General features: G+C 36.9%; 1 protein-coding gene across 6 annotated transcripts in view; it reads right to left on the reverse strand.

Moving 5' to 3' along the window:
• Positions 1–20,113, reverse strand: part of RELCH (RAB11 binding and LisH domain, coiled-coil and HEAT repeat containing) — a 106,218-nt gene that overhangs the window by 62,385 nt on the left and 23,720 nt on the right. For all 6 annotated transcript variants that reach the window (XM_058677078.1, XM_058677077.1, XM_058677076.1 and 3 more), the window contains 6 exons: positions 15,843–16,046; positions 15,661–15,752; positions 14,375–14,668; positions 10,401–10,476; positions 9,776–9,871; positions 1,014–1,126 (listed from right to left, as the gene is read on the reverse strand). In XM_058677078.1, the coding sequence (XP_058533061.1) occupies positions 1,014–1,126; positions 9,776–9,871; positions 10,401–10,476; positions 14,375–14,668; positions 15,661–15,752; positions 15,843–16,046 (875 nt within the window). The remainder of the gene's footprint in view (positions 1–1,013; positions 1,127–9,775; positions 9,872–10,400; positions 10,477–14,374; positions 14,669–15,660; positions 15,753–15,842; positions 16,047–20,113) is intronic.

Here is a 20,113-nt window from a genome sequence, read left to right on the forward strand (position 1 = left end):
CTCAGACATAATCTACATTAAGTGTCAGAGGCCTCTTGCTTGTTAGAAATCAAGCCTATTAATAAAAAATACCAATATTAACAGAAAACAAACCTTTCAGATTAAAAATGACTATTCTTAAACAAGGAGGAGGGAAGGGGAGCAGAAGGGAGGAATGTTTATGTTTACAAAGCAGCACCATGGAAATTAATAATAATAACAAATTTGAAAAATTAAAAATGACTATCCTGTAATTCTCAGACTAGAATAATATTCTTAAAATAAATTCACTAAAATTTAGTATTACTTCATTGTGAAAGAGTACTTAAAAAAGCATTGTGAGTTATTTATTTTTAATCATTTATTTTTCTTAAAGATTTATCTATTTTTTTGAAAAATCAGATTTACAGAGAGAGAAGGAGAGACAGAAAGATCTTCCATTGCTGGTTTACTCCCCAAGTGACTGCAACAGTTGGAGCTGAGCCAATCCGAAGCCAGGAGGCAGGAGCCTTTCCTTGGTCTCCCCTGCAGGTGCAGGATCCCAAGGCTTTACATCATTCTGTACTGTTTTCCCAGGTCACAGGCAAGGAGGTGGAAGGGAAGTTGAACAACTGGGACATGAACCAGTGCCCATGTGGGATCATGGTGCCCATATGGGATGCTGGCATGTGCAAGCCAAGAACTTTAGCCACTAGACTATCATGTCAGGCCCAAAACATGATAATTTTGATAATATCCTTTAGGAGACTAAATTTTCTGGAATCTGTTCATTTATTGGAATAAATTTCAAATCGCGTGAAAACAAGAGAAGGCGAGGAAGAAAAAGAACTTGATGACAGAAGTGCAGTTTGGCAGGCATTTCCGAGGTTTGGAAAGCATCAGGATGGACACTGTGACGGTGGGAAGCTAGAAATACCACAGGTACATGGGGAGGCAAAGCAGGCATTTAGACTAAGATGCTCATCTTGTTGCCAACATAGCGGATGTAACAGGTACACCCTGTATTTAGTTCTCAAGAAAGGGTCGGCACCAACCTTTGCTCATCATCCGGCCTCTTGATCAGATTGAAAAGTATGTGGAGAAGTTGGTCTCTCTCTTTAGGCTCAGGATGCAGGCATGCTGTGCACAATATGAGTGGGATCAATTCCTGAAGAAACAGAGTGGAAATGCAAAATAAAAATACATCGCACAATAGTATTTCCCTCCCCAGAATATTCTTAAATAGACATTTTAAGAGAATTAAACTTTACACAAATGAATACATTTTAATCTCATAAGATTGATAATTCAGGAAGAAAACATTAAAATATATTTGTTGGTTGCACAGAAGATACAAATCAAGTGTTAAAGGTTACTCAAGACTCCATGAACCTTGGTTTTTAATGCAGCACTTCCCAAGAGCCCACTAGTGTTTATATGAAGTAATTTCCATCATCTGTGAAGCTAATATACTAATCCTAAGTGTCCTTAAACAAAATTTACAGTTCAGTTTATCTCAAACTTGTTCCTTTCCCCCAAAATAAGGACAACTCTCTCTACTTCTACAAGGGCAAACATCTTCCTTAAGATTAGAAATAATTGGGTCCAGCGCAGTAGCTTAGTGTCTAAACTCCTCGCCTTGCATGCCCCAGCATCCCATAGGGGTGCTGGTTCTTATCCTGGTAGTTCCACTTCCCATCCAGCTCCCTGCTTGTGGCCTGGAAAACCAGTTGAGGATGGCCCAAAGCCTTGGGACCCTGCATCCATGTGGGAGACCCGCGAAGGAGACCCAGAAAAAGCTCCTGGCTCCTGGCTTCGGATCAGCTGAGCTCTGGCCATTGTGGTAACTTGGAAAGTGGTAACATTGAAAAGAATATCTTCCTCTCTCTTTCCTTCTCTCTGTATATCTGACTTTCCAATGAAAGTAAATACATCTTCTTGTTTTAAAAGATTAGATATAATCTAATACATTTTCACTGTTACCACTATTCCTTGGGTGCTTAATAATCTCAGCACTACTGCAGACCGTCAGTAGAAATACTTGACGTGAAGTTTTAATATTGTTTGTTGCACATTCAACATGCAGAGATAAAATGAACACTTTTTAGAACATAACAGTCACAAGCTTATTTTTTTCTTCAAAAGAAATATTTAAAATCAAGGCTGTTTCACATTTTAATTCAATTAACATAAAATTCTCAGCACTAAATACATTCAAAATATAGTGTGTTACACTTTGGAATAGATTTTTAATCCAGTGAAAACTAAACTTCAAAAAGCATTAAATATTTTTCAAGATTTATTTATTTTTATTGCAAAGTTAGATCTACAGAGAGGAAGAGAGACCGAGAGGAAGATCTTCCATCCAATGATTCACTCCCCAAGTGACAGCCATGGCCAGAAGTTGTGCTGATCCAAAGCCAGGAGCCTGGAACCTCCTCCTCCAGGTCTCCCACGCGGGTGCAGGGTCCCAATGCATTGGGCCGTCCTCGACTGCTTTCCCAGGCCACAAGCAGGGAGCTGGATGGGAAGTGGAGCTGCTGGGATTAGAACCGGTGCCCATATGGGATCCCGGCACATTCTAGGCGAGGATTTTAGCTGCTAGGCCACCTCGCCGGGCCCAAAATATTTTGAATTAAATTCTATATATTATAATAACACTATTTTGTGGATGATTAAAACAAATCACTATGATGCACTAAAAAGTGAAGATTGACTTCCCCATTTCTCTTTTGTATTCAGATTGGTACTTACCAAAAAGTCCTAACTTATCTAAAACAGGAATTGATACAAGTAACAACACATGATTATTTCTATACTAATATTCTCATAATCTCATGAAAATAGAAAGTATGATAAAAAACTCATACTGTTGACAACATGTTCTCCCATTTTATTTATTTGTTATTTATTTATTGAAATTAGCTTACTTTTAAAAAATTTATTTATTTGAAAGGCACAGTTACAGAGAGGGAGAGACAAAAAGAGAGATACAGAGATATTCTATCCCCAAACTGGCAAGGGCCAGAACTGGGCTGGTCTGAAGCCAGGAGCTTCCTTTGAGTCTCCCATGTGAGTGCAGGGGCCTAAGTATGTGGGCCACTTTCTGTTGCCTTCCCAGCTGTACTAACAAGCGGCTAGAGAGGAAATGGGATAGCCAGGATTTGAACTGGAGCTCAATATGGGACGCTGGTGCTGTAGGTTGGGGCTTCACTAGTTATGCTGCAGCGTCAGCCACAGAAGTGTTCTCTCATTTTCAAGGTATTTGCACTGAAACTGGTGGCAACAACTTCAGAGAAGTTGAGACTGAAGTTTAAGACATGACTAAGGGGATAGTGGCATTCAGGCACAGCAGGCTAAGCTGTGGATTGCTGTGCTAACATCCCATATCAGAATGCTGACTGGGGTCCTGGTTCCCTGGGCACAGGGATGAATTCCAGGCCTGGCCAAGTCTAGGCTGCTCTGAGCATTTGGGAAGTGAATCAGCTGATAAAAGATCCTTTTCTCTCTCAAACCCTCTGTGTCTCTGCCTTTCCAATCAACAAACCTTAAGGGAAAAAAAGACAGAAAAAGAGAAATATGACTAGAAATTTCTTTTTATTATTTATACACTATAAGTTATTTTTTAAATCAGTTCTTATAAATCTTAACATTTAAAATGCAAAAATGTAGATAACAGAAGAGTAAGTATGTGAAGTTTAAAAAAATCTCATATATATGTATATATAAAGAAATTAAAGTAGTTATTCTTCATTTATAATCTTTCCATCTGGAAGTCTCTGAAGGTTTCTGAGGATTAGCTCCAAGCACTATTCTAATCCTTGGTTGATTCCATCTTGGCTGCTGAGAGCAAATGAGAGGACTCAGATACTGCATTATCAGGGTATCTCATGATTCATACAGCTTCAAATGAGAAAAGCAGCTATTCTTGAAGCACCAAGAAAAGGAGAAACTACTCCAATGTCTGAAAAATGAAGAAAGGCCCTAAAATATCACTTCTATCTTCTCCTCATGGGACATCTAACTTAAGGGTTTTCTATGGCCTCCTAACCCCCATTCCTGATTCCTTATTGTCTCCTCGTGTGTATTTCACCAATTTTCCCAATTTCTTTCTGGTTTATTATTCTTTAAAGATACAGTTATCATACGAAGGGAAGATATTTACCATAACTACAAACACATGTATCTAACTCTGCCTTTTTTCACTCAAAAACAAGTATGGGAAAATAGTTGTGTTGGTATTGGTTCCTTGTGCCTCAAATTTTCTTCTTTCTTTTAAAAAAATCCTATGGTTTAGAAATCCTTAACTGAAGACGAAGTTCATTTCACACTCATATAGAGAAGCTTTTCATTGGAATATGGCTAGCAAGTGGCCAGGGAGCTAGAATAATTCCTGTCTTACCTCCTTAGTACTACTAAATAATCTAAGGAAAAAAAATATACGTCTCTCTTAGTAGTGTTAAGTGAAACATATAGGAATTAAGATTCATGCATAGAGAAATTTTTACATATATTCTACAATTTCCTTATCTATTGCTGTTAGTTTTTCCTTCTGACAGCAAGCCTTTTTAACACAGCACTTACCAAAGGACCTCTTACCACAGCACCGATCACCAATGAACCCAAATTGAAACATAACAGGTAAAGCAACTGTATATGCATCTCACATTGAACGCCATAAATTGTAAATTTAGGGCTTTGAAGAAAAATATTGAAGTCATAGTAATAATTTATGCTGCCAATTGCTTTTACTTTCCTGTTGGCAAAATCTAACAACACATGGAAGTCACTGTGAATGACTTCTGCTTGACAGTCCACGCTAAGAAGATCCTGGTACATCAACAGTTAATAAAGTTTCAACTCAGAGTAAATAAAATACGTAACACATATCCTTGTTCTTACATTAACATAGAGCTGAGAACAAGTGCAGTAAGTAATGTAAAAAGAGTCAAATTTTTGTCACAAAAAGTGTCAACTGATAGTCAGCGAAGAACACGATTAGACTATTAATTGCTAAATTAGGACTGGTTTGGAGTATCCTATTTCTCCATTAGCTTATTTAGCCACAACTTTTTGTACCACTCTTAAAAATGAATTATGATAAGCATAAGTTTTATGTATGCACACTTAAGGATTTAAATTAATTTCTTTGAAGTCTCTGAAGCACTATTTTATCCATACCTGAAATTACCAAACTGGCATCTACCATGTCCTTTTTATTCATAAACTTAGAGCCATCAATCAGTATTTTTCCTTTGGTTTCACCTCTCCAATGGAAGAAGTCTAATCTTTTAAAAATATTCTCAGCAATTCTGAAGGTGACATTTACCAGAGGTGGCTGGGCCAGCACTGTGGGGCAACAGGTTAAGCCACTGCTTGTGATGCCACCCACCCCAAGCTTAGTTACCACTTGGGGCTCTCAGCTGCTCGACTCCCTGGCCAGACCCCTGCTGATGTGCCTACAAAGGGAGATTATGACTGAACAATCAGCAGACCCAGATGGAGTACCTGGCTCCTACATTGGCCTGGTTTAGCTGTGGTGACTGCGCCTGCTTCGACTACAAATGGAAGACTTCTCTCTTTTTCTTTCATTTTGCATTTCAAACAGATAAAGAAAAAAATCCTTAAAAAAAATTAGTGGCTGTGTCCTGCACTGTAGCCTAGTGGCTAAAGACCTTGCCTCACAGGAGCCAGGATCCCATATGGGTGCAGGTTCTAATCCCAGTGCCCGTTTCCCTGCTTCCCTGCTAATCCCAAGCCCCTGCTTGTGACCTGGAAAAGTAGTCTAGGACGGTCCAAAGCCTTGGGACCCTGCACCTGCATGGGAGACCTGGCAAAAGCTCCTGCTCCTGGCTTTGGATTGGCTCAGCTCCACTGGGGAGTGAACCAGTGGACTGATCTCTCTGTCTCTCCTTCTCTCTTTAAGTTTGACTTTCGAACATAAACAATCAAACAAACAAACAAATACATATAAAAAATAGTGGATACATTTCTTTCAGCAGATAAGGTGATAATGTTTTTAAAATGTCTGACAAAGATATCCAAGAAGCATATTGTAAATCACAGGGCAATGTTAGCCGTATCTAAAAGCTTAAAGACTTTTCACATGGAAAAAGATCTTTAGCATATAGAATTCAATGTCTTATGTAATAATTCATGCCTTAGGAATGGTAGTTCCAAAACATAAATTTTTGCTATATAACTCACATGTCTATTTCAAAGCAATAAGAATCTTAAGTATTTTAAAACTTTAGTTACCTGGAGAGTATTTACTAATATGTGGTGAAGTGAAACATAAAACTGTGAAGCCAGTCTTAGCATGATACCAGAAACATTACTATAGAGCTAAAAACCCTGATGAATATAGACATAGAAATGCTCAACCACAAACACAACACATTCAAAAGTATTGAAAAAGGATTATACACTGTGACTTGTAGCAATGCAAGAACGTTCCAACATAAAGCTAATGATATGATATCATATAAATAGACTGAAGAGAAAAAAGTACACTATCATTCAAAGAGAAAATTCAACGCCCTTTTAAGATTGAAAACACTCAATGAAATATAAATGCTAAAGGTACAAATCCTGTAGAAGTCCTACAGTTCATAAACATCACACTCGCCTGAAAAGACTGAGGGTTATCCCCCAAGATCAAGAACAAGAAAAGGATACCTCCTTTACCAAAACTTCTCTTCAATAACATACGAATAGTTCTATGCCAAGCCAACTAAGCTATCCAGAAAGGAAAGAAATAAAGCTATCTCACATCTTCAATGTTTCAGTTTTCTATTACAGAAAGAAAAAACTAGTAGAGCTAATAAATTCAGCAAAGTTGTAAGGTGTAAGATCCACACACAAATATAAATTCTGTTTCTACATAACAGCATTAGATAACCAGAAAAGGAAATTAAGACATGAAACATACAGAAATAAATTAAGAAGTGAATGACTATATGTTCAAAACTACAAAACATGCTTGAGAGAAACTAAAGACCTAAACAAACTGTAATACATTACACGTCCATGAAGTAAGTGCAAGACTTCATGGAGGTGGAAGAGAAAAACTTATGTGATCTGTAGATTCAATGTAATGTACATAAAAATTCCAGTGATCTATTTTACAGAAATGGAAAGTTCAGCAAAAATTCCAATTGAAATGCAAGAGTTCATGAAGAGCCAAACAATATTGCAAAAGAAAAACCGAAGCAAGAAGACTTTCCAATTTCAAGCCTTATTACAAAATGCGGTAATTAAAACACCGTGTTACAGGCCTAAAGACATACATATAGACCCCTGGGACAAAAGGAGACACCAGATAATAAGTTCAAGAAATGTATAGAGAACTTATTTTTGACAAAAATGGCAAGGTCATTACCATTAACGAGGAAAAATTTTCTCTTGAATAAATATTGCCAGTACAATTGGCTAGCTATATGAAAATAAAGTTGCACACTTTCTCAGTACACATATGATCAATGATCTGACACACAGCTAAAGCTATTTACCTACTAAAAGGAAAAATAATGGTACACATTCTTAATCTTGGATTTGGGGAAATTGATTCTTAGAGTTAACACCAAAGGCAGAAGCAACAAAAGAAAACACATAAATCAGATTTTCTAAAACTGGAAGGTTTTGGCCTATCAAAGGATATTATCAAGAATGTAAAAAATACAAATTACAGAAGAAAATAATATGTGGGACAAATATGATAAGGTTTTTAAGTCCAGAAAAAAGAATTATTATAACTGAAAAACATAAAGACAAATGATTCAATTTAGAATTGGTCAAAGGACTTGTAGGGAGAGAGTAAATAAAAGCTAGTAAGCTGGAGGCATGGGGGAAAGTGGCTCAAGGATGAGAATTAGCATTGCTCGTTTTCTAAACTTCAAAAATATTACTTAACCAATTACCTAATAAAAATCTAAAATTCTGCTTCTAATGTTTTATTTAACCAATTAGAATATTACACTGGTCAGTTAAAAACATTTTAACTATATGTTAAATACCAATAAAAAGACATAAACTGACAGAATTTATATAAAATTTGGGAATAATTAAAAGCCAAAATATAAATCCTTGAGTCACAAGAGCTTCTGAAATGTATATATTTATGGAACTAAAATGAAATATCAAAAAGAACTTCAATACCAGTCTATGCAATGAAACAGTCTTTGTTATTTTATGCACAGAATTGGTTTTAAACCAAACTGACATATACTTCATTATTTACCAATTTAATGTTGAGGAAATCCAACATAATTTAGATATAAATAGTCAAGTTTCTGATAAAATAGAATAAAGCACAAATTAAGAATTGTTAATCATATTGATCCTTGACACATTCAAAAAACAAACATATTGCAAATTAGATGTATATGTGCATGTATATATAGTATCATATATAGAATGTATCTGATTATTGATAATGCAAATTTGTAAATAGTTCATGCAGTACAAATTTTAGTAGTAAAGTATTTAATAATATGAAAAATAAAAAGGTTGAAACTGCATCTCACCATACTTAAGCTTGGCTGACATTTTAAAGATCAAATTACAATAGCATAGTGACTGGGATGCAGACATGAATGCAGGACATGGAGCGCACAAGCTGAGAACGGAAAAGAGGCTCCAAGGCCATCCTGCCAGGCACGACCGCACAGCAGTCTGAAATTGGACACTGATCCTTCAAGACAGAAAACATTTGTATGTATTATTCTTATGATGATTTCAAACAATTAGGGTAAACCAAAACCACTACATAGGAAATAGTCTTTTAATAATTTTGTATTAACAATACTTGTAGGAATAAAACTTTTGGAGCTCTTGGTTTCTTGAGGATCAGTACAAATTTCTTGTGCTAAACACGGAATAAAGGATAAGCTTTAAGTGAGTTTTGCAAATGCATTATGTACCTATCATACTGTAGGTCCCATGAAATGAGTAAAATCAGTGATAAATACTATGGTATCAGTAGAAATTTTTACGATACATTGTCAAATTACACTTAGCCCTCTTTTTAAGAAAAAACGTTTTTAAAAAAAGGTATTTATCTCATTTGCAAATAAATCACACATCATAACTTAAGTGAGATCCTAGTTCTTCATAAATCTTCCATTAACTAAATAGAACTATATTTAATAATCTGTAAATGTAACTATAATTTCTTACAGTGTTTATGGATTATAGCATAGGCTACAAACTAAAATGCATTTGCTACTATATTTTGGATATTTGAAGCATCTGCCAACAAAGGGTCATTTTTAAAAAAAGCAAAAAAGGTACTAGAAAAAAATTACTGTAGTAAGTATGACTATCGTATCAGTACAAGTGCAATTTATTGCCAAACGCAATATAACAAACATTTTACAATAGGCAACTAGAAATAAAATTGAGAAAAGTGTTACATTATTAGTTCTTATTAATTTTCAACATTTACACAGCCCCTTTCTGTAGATATAGCTAGTATAGCATACCAAGAACAGACAGAAAAATAAATCAGTTAACTGGTACTGTAAAAGACGGACAGTGTTCACGGCACAAAAATGGACCTACAGTAATAATTAATGCTGCCAAAGCTAATAATGCTTGAAGCAAAATCGAGAAAACATGAATATCATGCAGTTGTACTGAACTCACCTGACAGAGGTGTAAAACCATTCTCTAGGAGCAGAGATGCATGCACAAAAGTAAGAATATGATTGCAAGTAACAGACTTTAACAAAATAAAAACAATACTAAACTTCAAAATGACAAAACAAATGGACAACATGATGGAAATAGGGGGATGACAGGCTTGTACGGGCCTTACCTCTCTCTTTGCCAGCAGCACGTTAGGAACAATGTGTGGCAGGCAGCGACCCAGCATCAGCATGACACTCTTTTCACTGTCTGCAATCCGAGAAACCTAGAAAATCAAAGAATTAACAAACAATGGCAGTGCAGAATTTCTGCGTACGACGGCGTGTACAAAGCCACACCATCACCATCCATGCTCTGATCACACATTCCAGCGCTGTGAACGTCTAACGACAGAGCATCAGCATCAGACAGAGACTTCAGATATCAGGGAACAACCCAGTGCGATCCCTGACAGGCTTCAGTTGTGGCAATGTGTTAGGGACTTCACAGAATTGGAGCAATCTCAATGCTTGCTTTGCTTTTGAATTATTCTTAAGATAGGCTATCATTAGACATAGGATATCAAAACAGATTACAAAGGGTCACTTTAAGATGAATAATCCAGGTTTAAATCCAAAGAGTAGAAATAAGTAACAACCTTTTAAAGATTAACATTTCAGCAACTATTTCTTAGAGCATTACCTTAAGGAACAGATTTGATTTTTAAAAAGTCTTGTTACAGATGTTCTTACATAAGATACTAGGAAACACACCAGAATATTTTAATTAAGTTGAAAATATCTAGTATAATTTACCTCTGATCCTAAACGACTATCCGCTGACATTCGGCAAAAAGATAGAAGAGCTTGGTGGAAGGCAGGGGACAATTTCCTGGAAGAAAACGTTGAATGAAAAGGAGACAACAGTGAAGAATGACCACTGACATGAAGGATAAACTAAATTTTCTACTAAAATTCCCATTCGAGTATCAATCTCATCCCACAACAATTAACTAGCTTTCTGTTAGTGGTGACTTGAAGAGCACTTCACAGGAGACAAACAGCCGATAGGTATCGATGCCAAAGCTCCAGCCTAAAACAGTGCAGTCAATCCGTGACCATGTGGTAAAGTTCAGAGCAAATATTTTCTCTGCCCGCATTTCCTCTTGGTCCAAGAAAGGGAAATAAACGGAGACACAGGGGTTGACTTACTGCATTCCTTAGAGGAAATAAAAATTTGTAGATATATGGATTCATATGATAAACTTCAGTGTTAGAAACACATATAAAAGAAGTAAAACTTAATGATGAACAGATTCATTCAACATACATGGTACATTTTAAAATTCATTTCTCACTTTTATTTGAATGTCAAAGAGACATCATCCATCTGAGGGTTCACTCCTTCTCCCCACTCTGCAATTGCTTTTTTAGCCGGTGCCAGAATAGCCTAAGACCAGGAGCCTAAAACTCCATTTAGGTTTCTAATATGGGTGTGGTGGACCCAACCACTTGAATCTGCTGCCTCCCAGTATGCACATTAACAAGAAGCTGGACTGGAAGCAGAGTAGCTGGATAACTGGGACTGAAAACTGGCACTGTGATATGGGAACATGCTTCCCAGTCAGCGACTTGACTGCTCTACCCAATGCCTGCCACTATGATATATCTTAAAGATTGAATGATTATTTGAAGGTCAGGGTAAGACATAGAGATCTTTTTTTCACTGCTTCGTTCTTCACATGGCTGCAATGGCCAGGGCGTAGCCATGCCAGGCTGTGGCTTAAGAAATGTTTTTTCTCTTCCTTCCTTCCTAAGATTTTAATTTTTATTGGAAAATCAGATATACAGAGAGGAGGACAGATAGAGAGAAACATCTTTCATTTACTGATTCACTTCCCAAGTGGCTGCAATGGCTGAAGTTGAGTTGATCCAAAGCCAGGAGCCAGAATCATGGAGCCTCCTCCAGGCCTCCCATGTGGGTGCAGGGACCCATGGCTTTGGGCCATCCTTGACAGCTTCCCCAGCCCACAAGCAGGGAGCTGGATGGAAAGCAGGGCCACCAGGATTAGAACCAGTGCCCACATGGGATCCCAACACATGCATGGCGAGGACTTTAGCCACTAGGCTACTACAGAGGGGCCCTTTTTTTTTTTTTTAAAGTCATCAAAATATTAATCTAACTATATTACTAAAGGAGGTCAAAATGTTTATATTTCTAAAACAATACAGGTCCTTATATGCATTCACAAAATTATGACAATGTATTGTACTTCATGTATTCAACCTGCAAGGAGCCATAATCTATCGATTTCCTCAATTCAGCAATATCAAATCAGTCTTAATGCTTCCCTTTTTACCCTCCATCCAGTAAATCTTTTAGCTTCTAGTTATCTTTTTTTACAATGCACTTTTACATAGCTTCTAATTATCTTCCAAATGTATTCCAATTCCATTGTGAATCCTCCAAAATAAAATGGGCCTAATCAGAAAATGAATTAAACGATACCTTGACTTTAGTGCCAAAACTTTTGATACCTATGTATTTTTTCATAATGCACATCTTTTTCATGAATGTTTTGAAGTGCCTTCATATGCTATGATGGATAATGAACATTATCCACCCAATACTTTTTCCCTCTCTAATGTTCTCCAGTCACTATGAGACTTGGAAGGTTTGGGAGCCGCAGCGTTACCTCTGAAACAGAAGGGAATGCTTTGTGCTTCTAGCCCTTTTCCCGTGTCTGCTTCCATAGCTCCACAGCTGATATTCTGTCAATATTAGTAGTCTCTTAATTATTGAAGTTTGACTGATTGGCAGTGGCTAAACTCCGAGGTCAGAAAAGCATAGTTCTGAAACTTCATGACCAACTCTTTCAGAGGAGGAGACAAAGTTTTTGAAACTTTGATTATAACTTAGAAGAGTACTTTTAAGAACTGAGTATCTGAATTCTTTTTATATGTCAGGCACAGTTCTCAATGACTTGTGTATCTGAACTCATTTAACCAACATAAATATCTTACGGTTCATTGTTAGCTTCCAGATCATTCCGCCACTCCTTCAATTAAATACAGTAACATGCTACCCAGTATTAGAATACCATAGAAAAACATGAATACTTTGCTTTAGAATGTAAGCACCCCAAATTATTGAGAATACTAAACTAAAATGAAAAAAAAAAATGGGGCTGAGGTGGTGGCTGAGCAGGATGAAGCCTCTGCCTGTAGCATCAGCATCTCACTGGAGCATGGGTTCCTGTCCTGGCTGCTCCATCTCTCTGGTTATGGCCTAGGAAAGCTGTGGAGGTTGGCTCCAGTGCTTGAGCTCCTCTCTGCACCCACGTGGGAAGAAGCTCCTGGCTCTTGGCTTCAGGTCACCTCAGCTCCAGCCATTGAGGGCCATTTGAGAAATGAACCAGCAGACGAAGAACTCTCCTGTCACAAAATGCCCAGATGCACAAGGGGGACATGATAGCCAGCTCATCTATGGCAGCAGGGGACTTCGAGTTCCTTTTCTTAGGATGGAAAGCAGAACAGGTTGGACCACTCTCTTAGGTAAGCTTTACAGTTAGTGTCTGGGTCTTACGGATGTACTAAGATGGACTTGGCTCAGCCAACAGACCTTGGAGAGATGTTCTCAACCCGGTTGTAACAAAGCTGACAATATCTCAGAACTATCAAACCACTCAAGTAATACCTTGGAACACTCTTCCCTACGTCTGTGAGTCTCTAAGGCATCATCAAATGGCTGCCCCCATCCCTGGGTGTTGATGTAGTTTGACAGCAGGACAGTATAGACACAGGAAAAAGGGAAGCTTGCAACATTTGTCCTTCCCACCTTTTTCCATGCCTCAATCCTCTCTGCCCAAACTGGAGACCCACATGGGACTGTATCCTTCTCAACTATGCAAACTATATTAAAAACAAAATTAAATATCTCTCCTTGTCTCTTTATATGTAATTCTGCCTTTTAAATAAAAAAATAAACATTTAAAAAAGAAAACATTTTCACACAAATACATTCCAATTTTTTGTGTATTAGATGTATTTTTTTCTCCTACGTATGATGGAGGTTAAAGAATTAAAATAGATATGCTGTACCTCTTGAAGTATATTCATTCTAATATGGATAAAATATGGGCACAGGAACTGTAGTGTTTAGGAGTGCTTATTCCTAAGCCACCATTGTTGAGATGACTTCAATTTTTCCAATGGATTTTTGTTAAGCTATTTTATCTGCCTAACAATGTTACAAGGATTATAATAGGAAAAAACAGTCACAGACTTCATAGCATGAAACAATCAAGCAGTTGCACTAAAGTATCAAAAGTAGCAGTACAAGTTCTACTTTGGGAACACGCAATGAAGGCATCTAACCTAATCACTCAAGAAGCAAAGGTGTATTGGAAAACCAGTCATCTTTTCTGACATTTGAACTCCAATGTAGGAAGACTGGAAGGCATAGAGGAGCAGACTCCATTAAGGCCGAACAGCATGTACAAAGAGAACACAGGATTTGGGGGAACTAAGAAGCATTTAGTAAGATTTGTACAAAGAACTTTCCGAGGTACCCTTGTACACATTATGACTTTAAGTCTTTTGTGTTTCTTCTTTGACATAATTTACTTTAGTATATTACATGACATGTTTTTACATGTAATTTGCTACAAGTTATATTTTGGCAAACGCAAAACCTCCTACACCTGATCTGCAGGAACAGTCTAAACACAGAAGGTCAATGCATAAAACCAGGTGAAAGGTGCATTTCAAGACACAGGATGAATACAAACCTATTGGGCTTGTCAAAATGAACTGTGTTTTTACTTGATGAAGAGGAAGATGGCGCTCCTTCTTTTTCTCTACTAGGGACAGAATGTGGGGAATTCTCTTTGGGAATACTGGAATCAACTTCATCTGATATTGAAAGACGGGCATCTTTGTTTTTCCCCTTGTCTGAGCTATGCACAACTGGACTCTGTCCACTTTCATCAGAGTCTTTGCGGGGAGAGGGATCTGCAAAGAGTTGAACACGTTCACAAACTGCTGGGGTGGCGAATTGTTCGTTCTTGAGGAAGTCCATTTCACTGTAGAAAGAAAGAAATTACCAGTGAACAACTTGTACTTTTGAAAACTAACACAAAAAACAAATGATGGGTTTAGAGATTTAAGGGTGTACCTTACTTCTAGTGAATGATTAACAAGTGATAAATCTTTTCTGTACAGTACTCAATTGATGCTTCATACACCTAAAAGAGTAGCTTTGCAAACTCAACAATGAAGCTTTAAAATGGCTTTATAAAATCTGCTTCTGAAAAAAAAACCTGCTTCTGATTAGCTCCTTTTTAAAAGATTTTATTCATTTATTGATTTTTAAAAACTTATTTATTTTTATTGGAAATTCAGATATACAGAGAGGAGGAGAGACAGAGAGGAAGACCTTCTGTCTGCTGATTCACTCCACAAGTGGTTGCAACGGCTGGAGCCAAGCTGATCTGAAGCTAGGAGCTTCTTCCGGGTCTCCTACATGGGTGCAGGGTCCCAAGGATTTGGGCCGTCCTCGACTGCCTTCCCAGGACACAAGCAGGAGCTGGATGAGAAGCGGGGCTGCTGGGACATGAACTGGAGCCCATATGGGATCCCAGCACTTGCAAAGCGAGGATTTTAGCTACTAGGTTACCATGCTGGGCCCCTCTGATTAGCTCTTAATTCTGCATCTGCTAAAGGGAATAATTCCACTGCACTCACAGATGATAAAGATGAAACAAAATAATCCATGAGAAAGATGAAGAATATTAATATGAGGAAGTTATATTTATAGAGCTAAGGGAAAATAGTTTATATATTTCTTAGTTCTAAGACATAACTGACTATAAGACCATCACACTGATTGTATAATAGCTTTCTTCTGGGAAAAAAGTTTATCGACATTTTCAATATATAAAACAATTATAGACATTCTTTTAAAAGTACAGAAATGTGAAAATCGTACCTGAAATGCTTTCTATGCATTTACATAATTGGCCAGTGTCTTTCAGAAACTTGAAAAGGAACTTCAAAATAATGATCACGTACTAACCTTTCAAGTCTTCTGATTTGCTCCATCAATGACCATTTCTCATTATTTAATAAACTAATTTTATCTTCTAACTTCTGTACTAGCAAGGAGTTCTAAAATAAGAAACAGGAAAAAAACAGAAACTCAACCTTTTTTGTATAAATATTTTCTGTAGGTGTGATTATTTGGTGGCCGTCCCTTACCTCTACAGACTGAGAAGCTTCGAGGTTTGGGGGAAGGCTGCCTGGTACTGGGGTAAGAGCCTCGAGCTCGTCTTCCTCCACTCCACTTGCTACATCCACAAGATCCTTCCCCGTGACCTGATGATTTCCATAGTCTCGGTAAAGGTGCAGTAAATCTGGAGGCTTTGGAATATTTAATCCTACATCATCCCATAATTCAAAATCCTAAAAACACAAAAAAATTTAAATAAAAACAAAAACAAAACTTTGAGGTGACTTTATACTGCATTTTTAAAAAGTATTTATTATTTGAAGGGCACACAGAGAGACAGGTTAAAAAAAAAAAGCAGATAAAGCCATCTCTTTGCCATGGTTCATTCACTAAATGGCAACAACAGCCAAGCCAGGAACCCGGAACTCAATTCAAGTCTCTCCTGAAGTCCTGAGTGCTTGCTGCATCACAAATGCCAAACTCTTACCCTAAAATTGTGAGATCCACACCATTACTTCAAATATCTGAAAAACCTAATATTATCATAATTTTGACATAAGTTTCAAGTAAGTAAATACTGTTTTTAAGTCTATTTTTATATCTTTCACTGTTTACTAATAGCGGTTTTCTGATTTTCCAGATAAACAAATTTAATTGTGCTAGGTGCCAAGATTATATTAGTTGTCAATATTGTGGTCCATGGTCAAGAAACCACAGTCTATTCATTTGAATATTATAATCACAGTAACTCTTTTTTTTTAAAGATTTACTTTATTTTTATTACAAAGTGAGATATACAGAGAAGAGGAGAGACAGAGAGGAAGATCTTCCATCCGATGTTTCACTCCCCAAGTGACAGCAACGGCCAGTGCTACATAGATCTAAAGCCAGGAGCCAGTAACTTCCTCCAGGTCTCCCATGCTGGTGCAGGGTCCCAAGGCTTTGGGCTGTTCGCGACTGCTTTCCCAGGCCACAAGCAGGGAACTGGATGGGAAGTGGAGCTGCCGGGATTAGAACCGGTGCCCATTTGGGATCCCGGGGCGTTCAAGGAGAGGACTTTAGCAGCTAGACCACTGTGCCAGGACCCACAGTAACTCTTTATCTTTTGATTTACCTGAATAATAGGACAATTACTATAGGAGATTAAACCTGAGGCAGCAATAAGTATTCAAAGTGGATGTGTTGCGAAAGCTCAAACTTAATTTGTCTATACTAACTACTATAGTAATTGAATTTGAAGACTAAATTAGTCATCTGTAAACTAATATAAAACTTATCCACTCCTACTATTTTGGTAATAATCAATTCAATGTATACAGAGGACTTAAGTGCCCGGTCCAAAATAAGAACAAAATACATTTTGGATTTTCAAAAATACATACTTTATGAAAGTAGTATTACACATATTATTCAAATATACTGCTCTCTACTATTCATCTAAGATTTATCATGGTATCACGAGACAGCTTAGTTTGTATTTTCTTAATAAAGATACTAAGCATCTTTCTACTTTCCCTGTTCTTATTTTCTATTCACATTCCTTCTTTTGTGAAGTACTTGTTTAAATCTCTTGTCCATCTTTTTACAAACTGCATTGTTTATTCTGAGTTTAGAGAAATCTTGATATTGTTTGTTAGACATATTACTTGCAAACAGTCTAACTTAGGGTTTACCTTCTAATTCACTTAAGAGTGGTTTCAAAGAAGAGAAACTACTAATTTCCATAAAAGAAAACCTGATGAACATGCTTCTGGCTTCATATCTAGGAAATGTACGTCTACTCTCCAGCAATGACCGATTTTTCCCTCATGTTTTCCTTCAGAAGTCTCACAGCATTATAGGACATAGATTTAAGTTAATGGTTCACTTTTAGAGCATTTTTATAAACAGTACAAAGTTGACTTTTATGGCAGATGGTTGACAAAGACTGTCCCTTCTGGAACTAATTTATGTCACCTTTTTTTTCTATAGACACTGATTTTATTTATTTAAAAGCCTGAGTGATGGAAAGAGAGAAAAGACACACAAGGAAAAGAGCTTTTATTTGCTGGTTCACTCCCAAACTGGGTACCACGTCCAGGACTAGGCTGAGAACTCCAAGCAGGATTTGCAGGTGGGTGGCAAGGGCCCAGGGGAATCGTCTGCCCTTTTTGCTGGTGTATTACCAGGGGATTGAATCAGAAGCATGTGAGCTGGAACTAACATCTCAAGTGTTGGCTTACTAGCTCCACCAAAATGTCAGCTCCTTATCTCCTGTTTTTAGAAATCAAAAATGAGTCTGTGTCTGGACTCTATTTACTTCTGCTGATCGATTTTTCTATATCCAAACATGACACTGTACTGCCTACAGTATCTTTTAAGACTTAAAGTGAGGCATTTAAGTCCAATTCTATTCTTTAATCACATTGCTTTGGCTGTATTACTTTCTTTCAATTCCATTATAAGTTTGGAAATAAATTTTTTAAAATTACTTATTTATTTGCAAGGCAGAGATAGAGGGGCAGCTGGAGAGAGAGAGAGAGAGAGAGAGAGAGAGAGAGAGAGAGAGAGAGAGAGAGAGAGGGTAGAAAGAGAGATAGCTTCCATTAGTTGACTGGTTCCTCAAAAGGATCCAATAGTCAGAGCTGGGCTAGTTTGATGCCAGGAGTCAGGAGCCAGGAGCTTCTTCCAGGTCTCCCACACAGGTGCAGGGTGCCAAGACTTTGGGCCATCCTCAACTGCTTTCCCAGGCCACAAGCAGGGAGTTTGACGGGGAGGGGAGCAGCCAGCACTCGAACTGGTGCCCATATGGGATCCCAGTAGGTACAAGGCGAGGACGTTAGCCACTAGGCTATCGTGCCAGGCCCTCCATTATATTTCTATATTCAAGCAGTAAATAGTGAAAAATATCATTTGCAGTAATACTAAAACTAGGATTGGCTCAGCTCTGGCTTTTGTGGCCACTTGGGGAGTGATTCGGTGGACAAAAGATCTATGTGTCCTTCTCTCTGCTCTCTGCATATCTGCCTTTCCAATAAAAAGAAATAAATCTTAAAAAAAGAAATACAATGGACTTTTGTATAACAATTTTGTATCCTAAAGCTATGCTATGATTATTTATTTTTGTATTTTTACAGATAGTTCACAGGATTTTCTTCATGAATGACCATGTGATTAGTGAATGAAAACTGTTATTCTTTCCTTCCTAAATATGCTTTTTATTGCTTTTCTTGCCTTTCTCCACTGGCTAAACCTTCAGTACAAAGTTCAATAGTTATGGAGTACATTTTATTTTCTTTATTATTATTATTTTTTACGATTAATTATGTTAGCAATAGATTTTTCCATAACTCTCCTCTATTTCCATTTTCTCTAGTTTTTAACAGGGAATTGAGTATTGGGCTGTGTCAAATATTTTTTCTGCATATTTTCAAATGTCTTTTTTTCTCTTTTAGTTTCTTATTAAAATTTTGATGGTTGATTTTTGGATTTTAATCTAGCTTTTCATTTATAAAATAAATCCCATTTGGTCATGTTATACTATTTGCTTCATATATTTCTTGACTTGCTAAAATGTTATGTAGAATTTCTGCATCAATATTTATGAAGGAAACTGGCCTGGGATTTCCTTTGCTTACAATGTGTTTGGTCTTAATAAAGATCAAAATTATTTTGATTTCATAGAACAAGAAAGAATTTCCATTTCTTTCATTTCTGGGCCTTTTGGGGAACTGTCATTTCTTCTGCTTCCCAACATGTTTAGAATTTGGAAGTGAAACCAAGTTGGATGGTTATTTATGGGAAGGCTTTTAATACAAATTCAATTTCTTTAGCAAGTACCTTCATATACTGTTTTTCTTCAATGACCTCTGCTGTCTTCTTTCAAGTGATGCTGTTCATAACATCTTCTTATTCTCTTAAGTGAATTCCATCATGAGCCAACCTTGTTATTTCTAATTTTGACACTTTTTGTCTACTTTTTCCATATTCAGACTAGAAGTTTATCACTTTTATTGATCTCAAAGAACTGATTTTTGTTTAACTGATTTTTAAAATTATTTTCTTGCATCATTTATGTACACCCTCATCTTATTATTTCCTTTCTTCTAGTTATTCACCTTTGTTTTACATTTTTAATTTATAATGTAATCCCTATTTCATTGATTTGATATTCCTCTTTTCAAATACAGGCACTTTGGGATTATAATCTTACCTCTAATTACTGTTTTACTTACATCTCAAAGTTTGAATTGTTTGACCTTTTTCATTTAGTTTAACATATTTCTTGGTTTCAGTTTTGATTTGCTATTTAGCTGAAGTG

The sequence above is a fragment of the Ochotona princeps genome, chromosome 18 (genome assembly GCF_030435755.1).
Source record: "Ochotona princeps isolate mOchPri1 chromosome 18, mOchPri1.hap1, whole genome shotgun sequence".
In the NCBI taxonomy this organism is placed as follows: Eukaryota; Metazoa; Chordata; class Mammalia; order Lagomorpha; family Ochotonidae; genus Ochotona; species Ochotona princeps.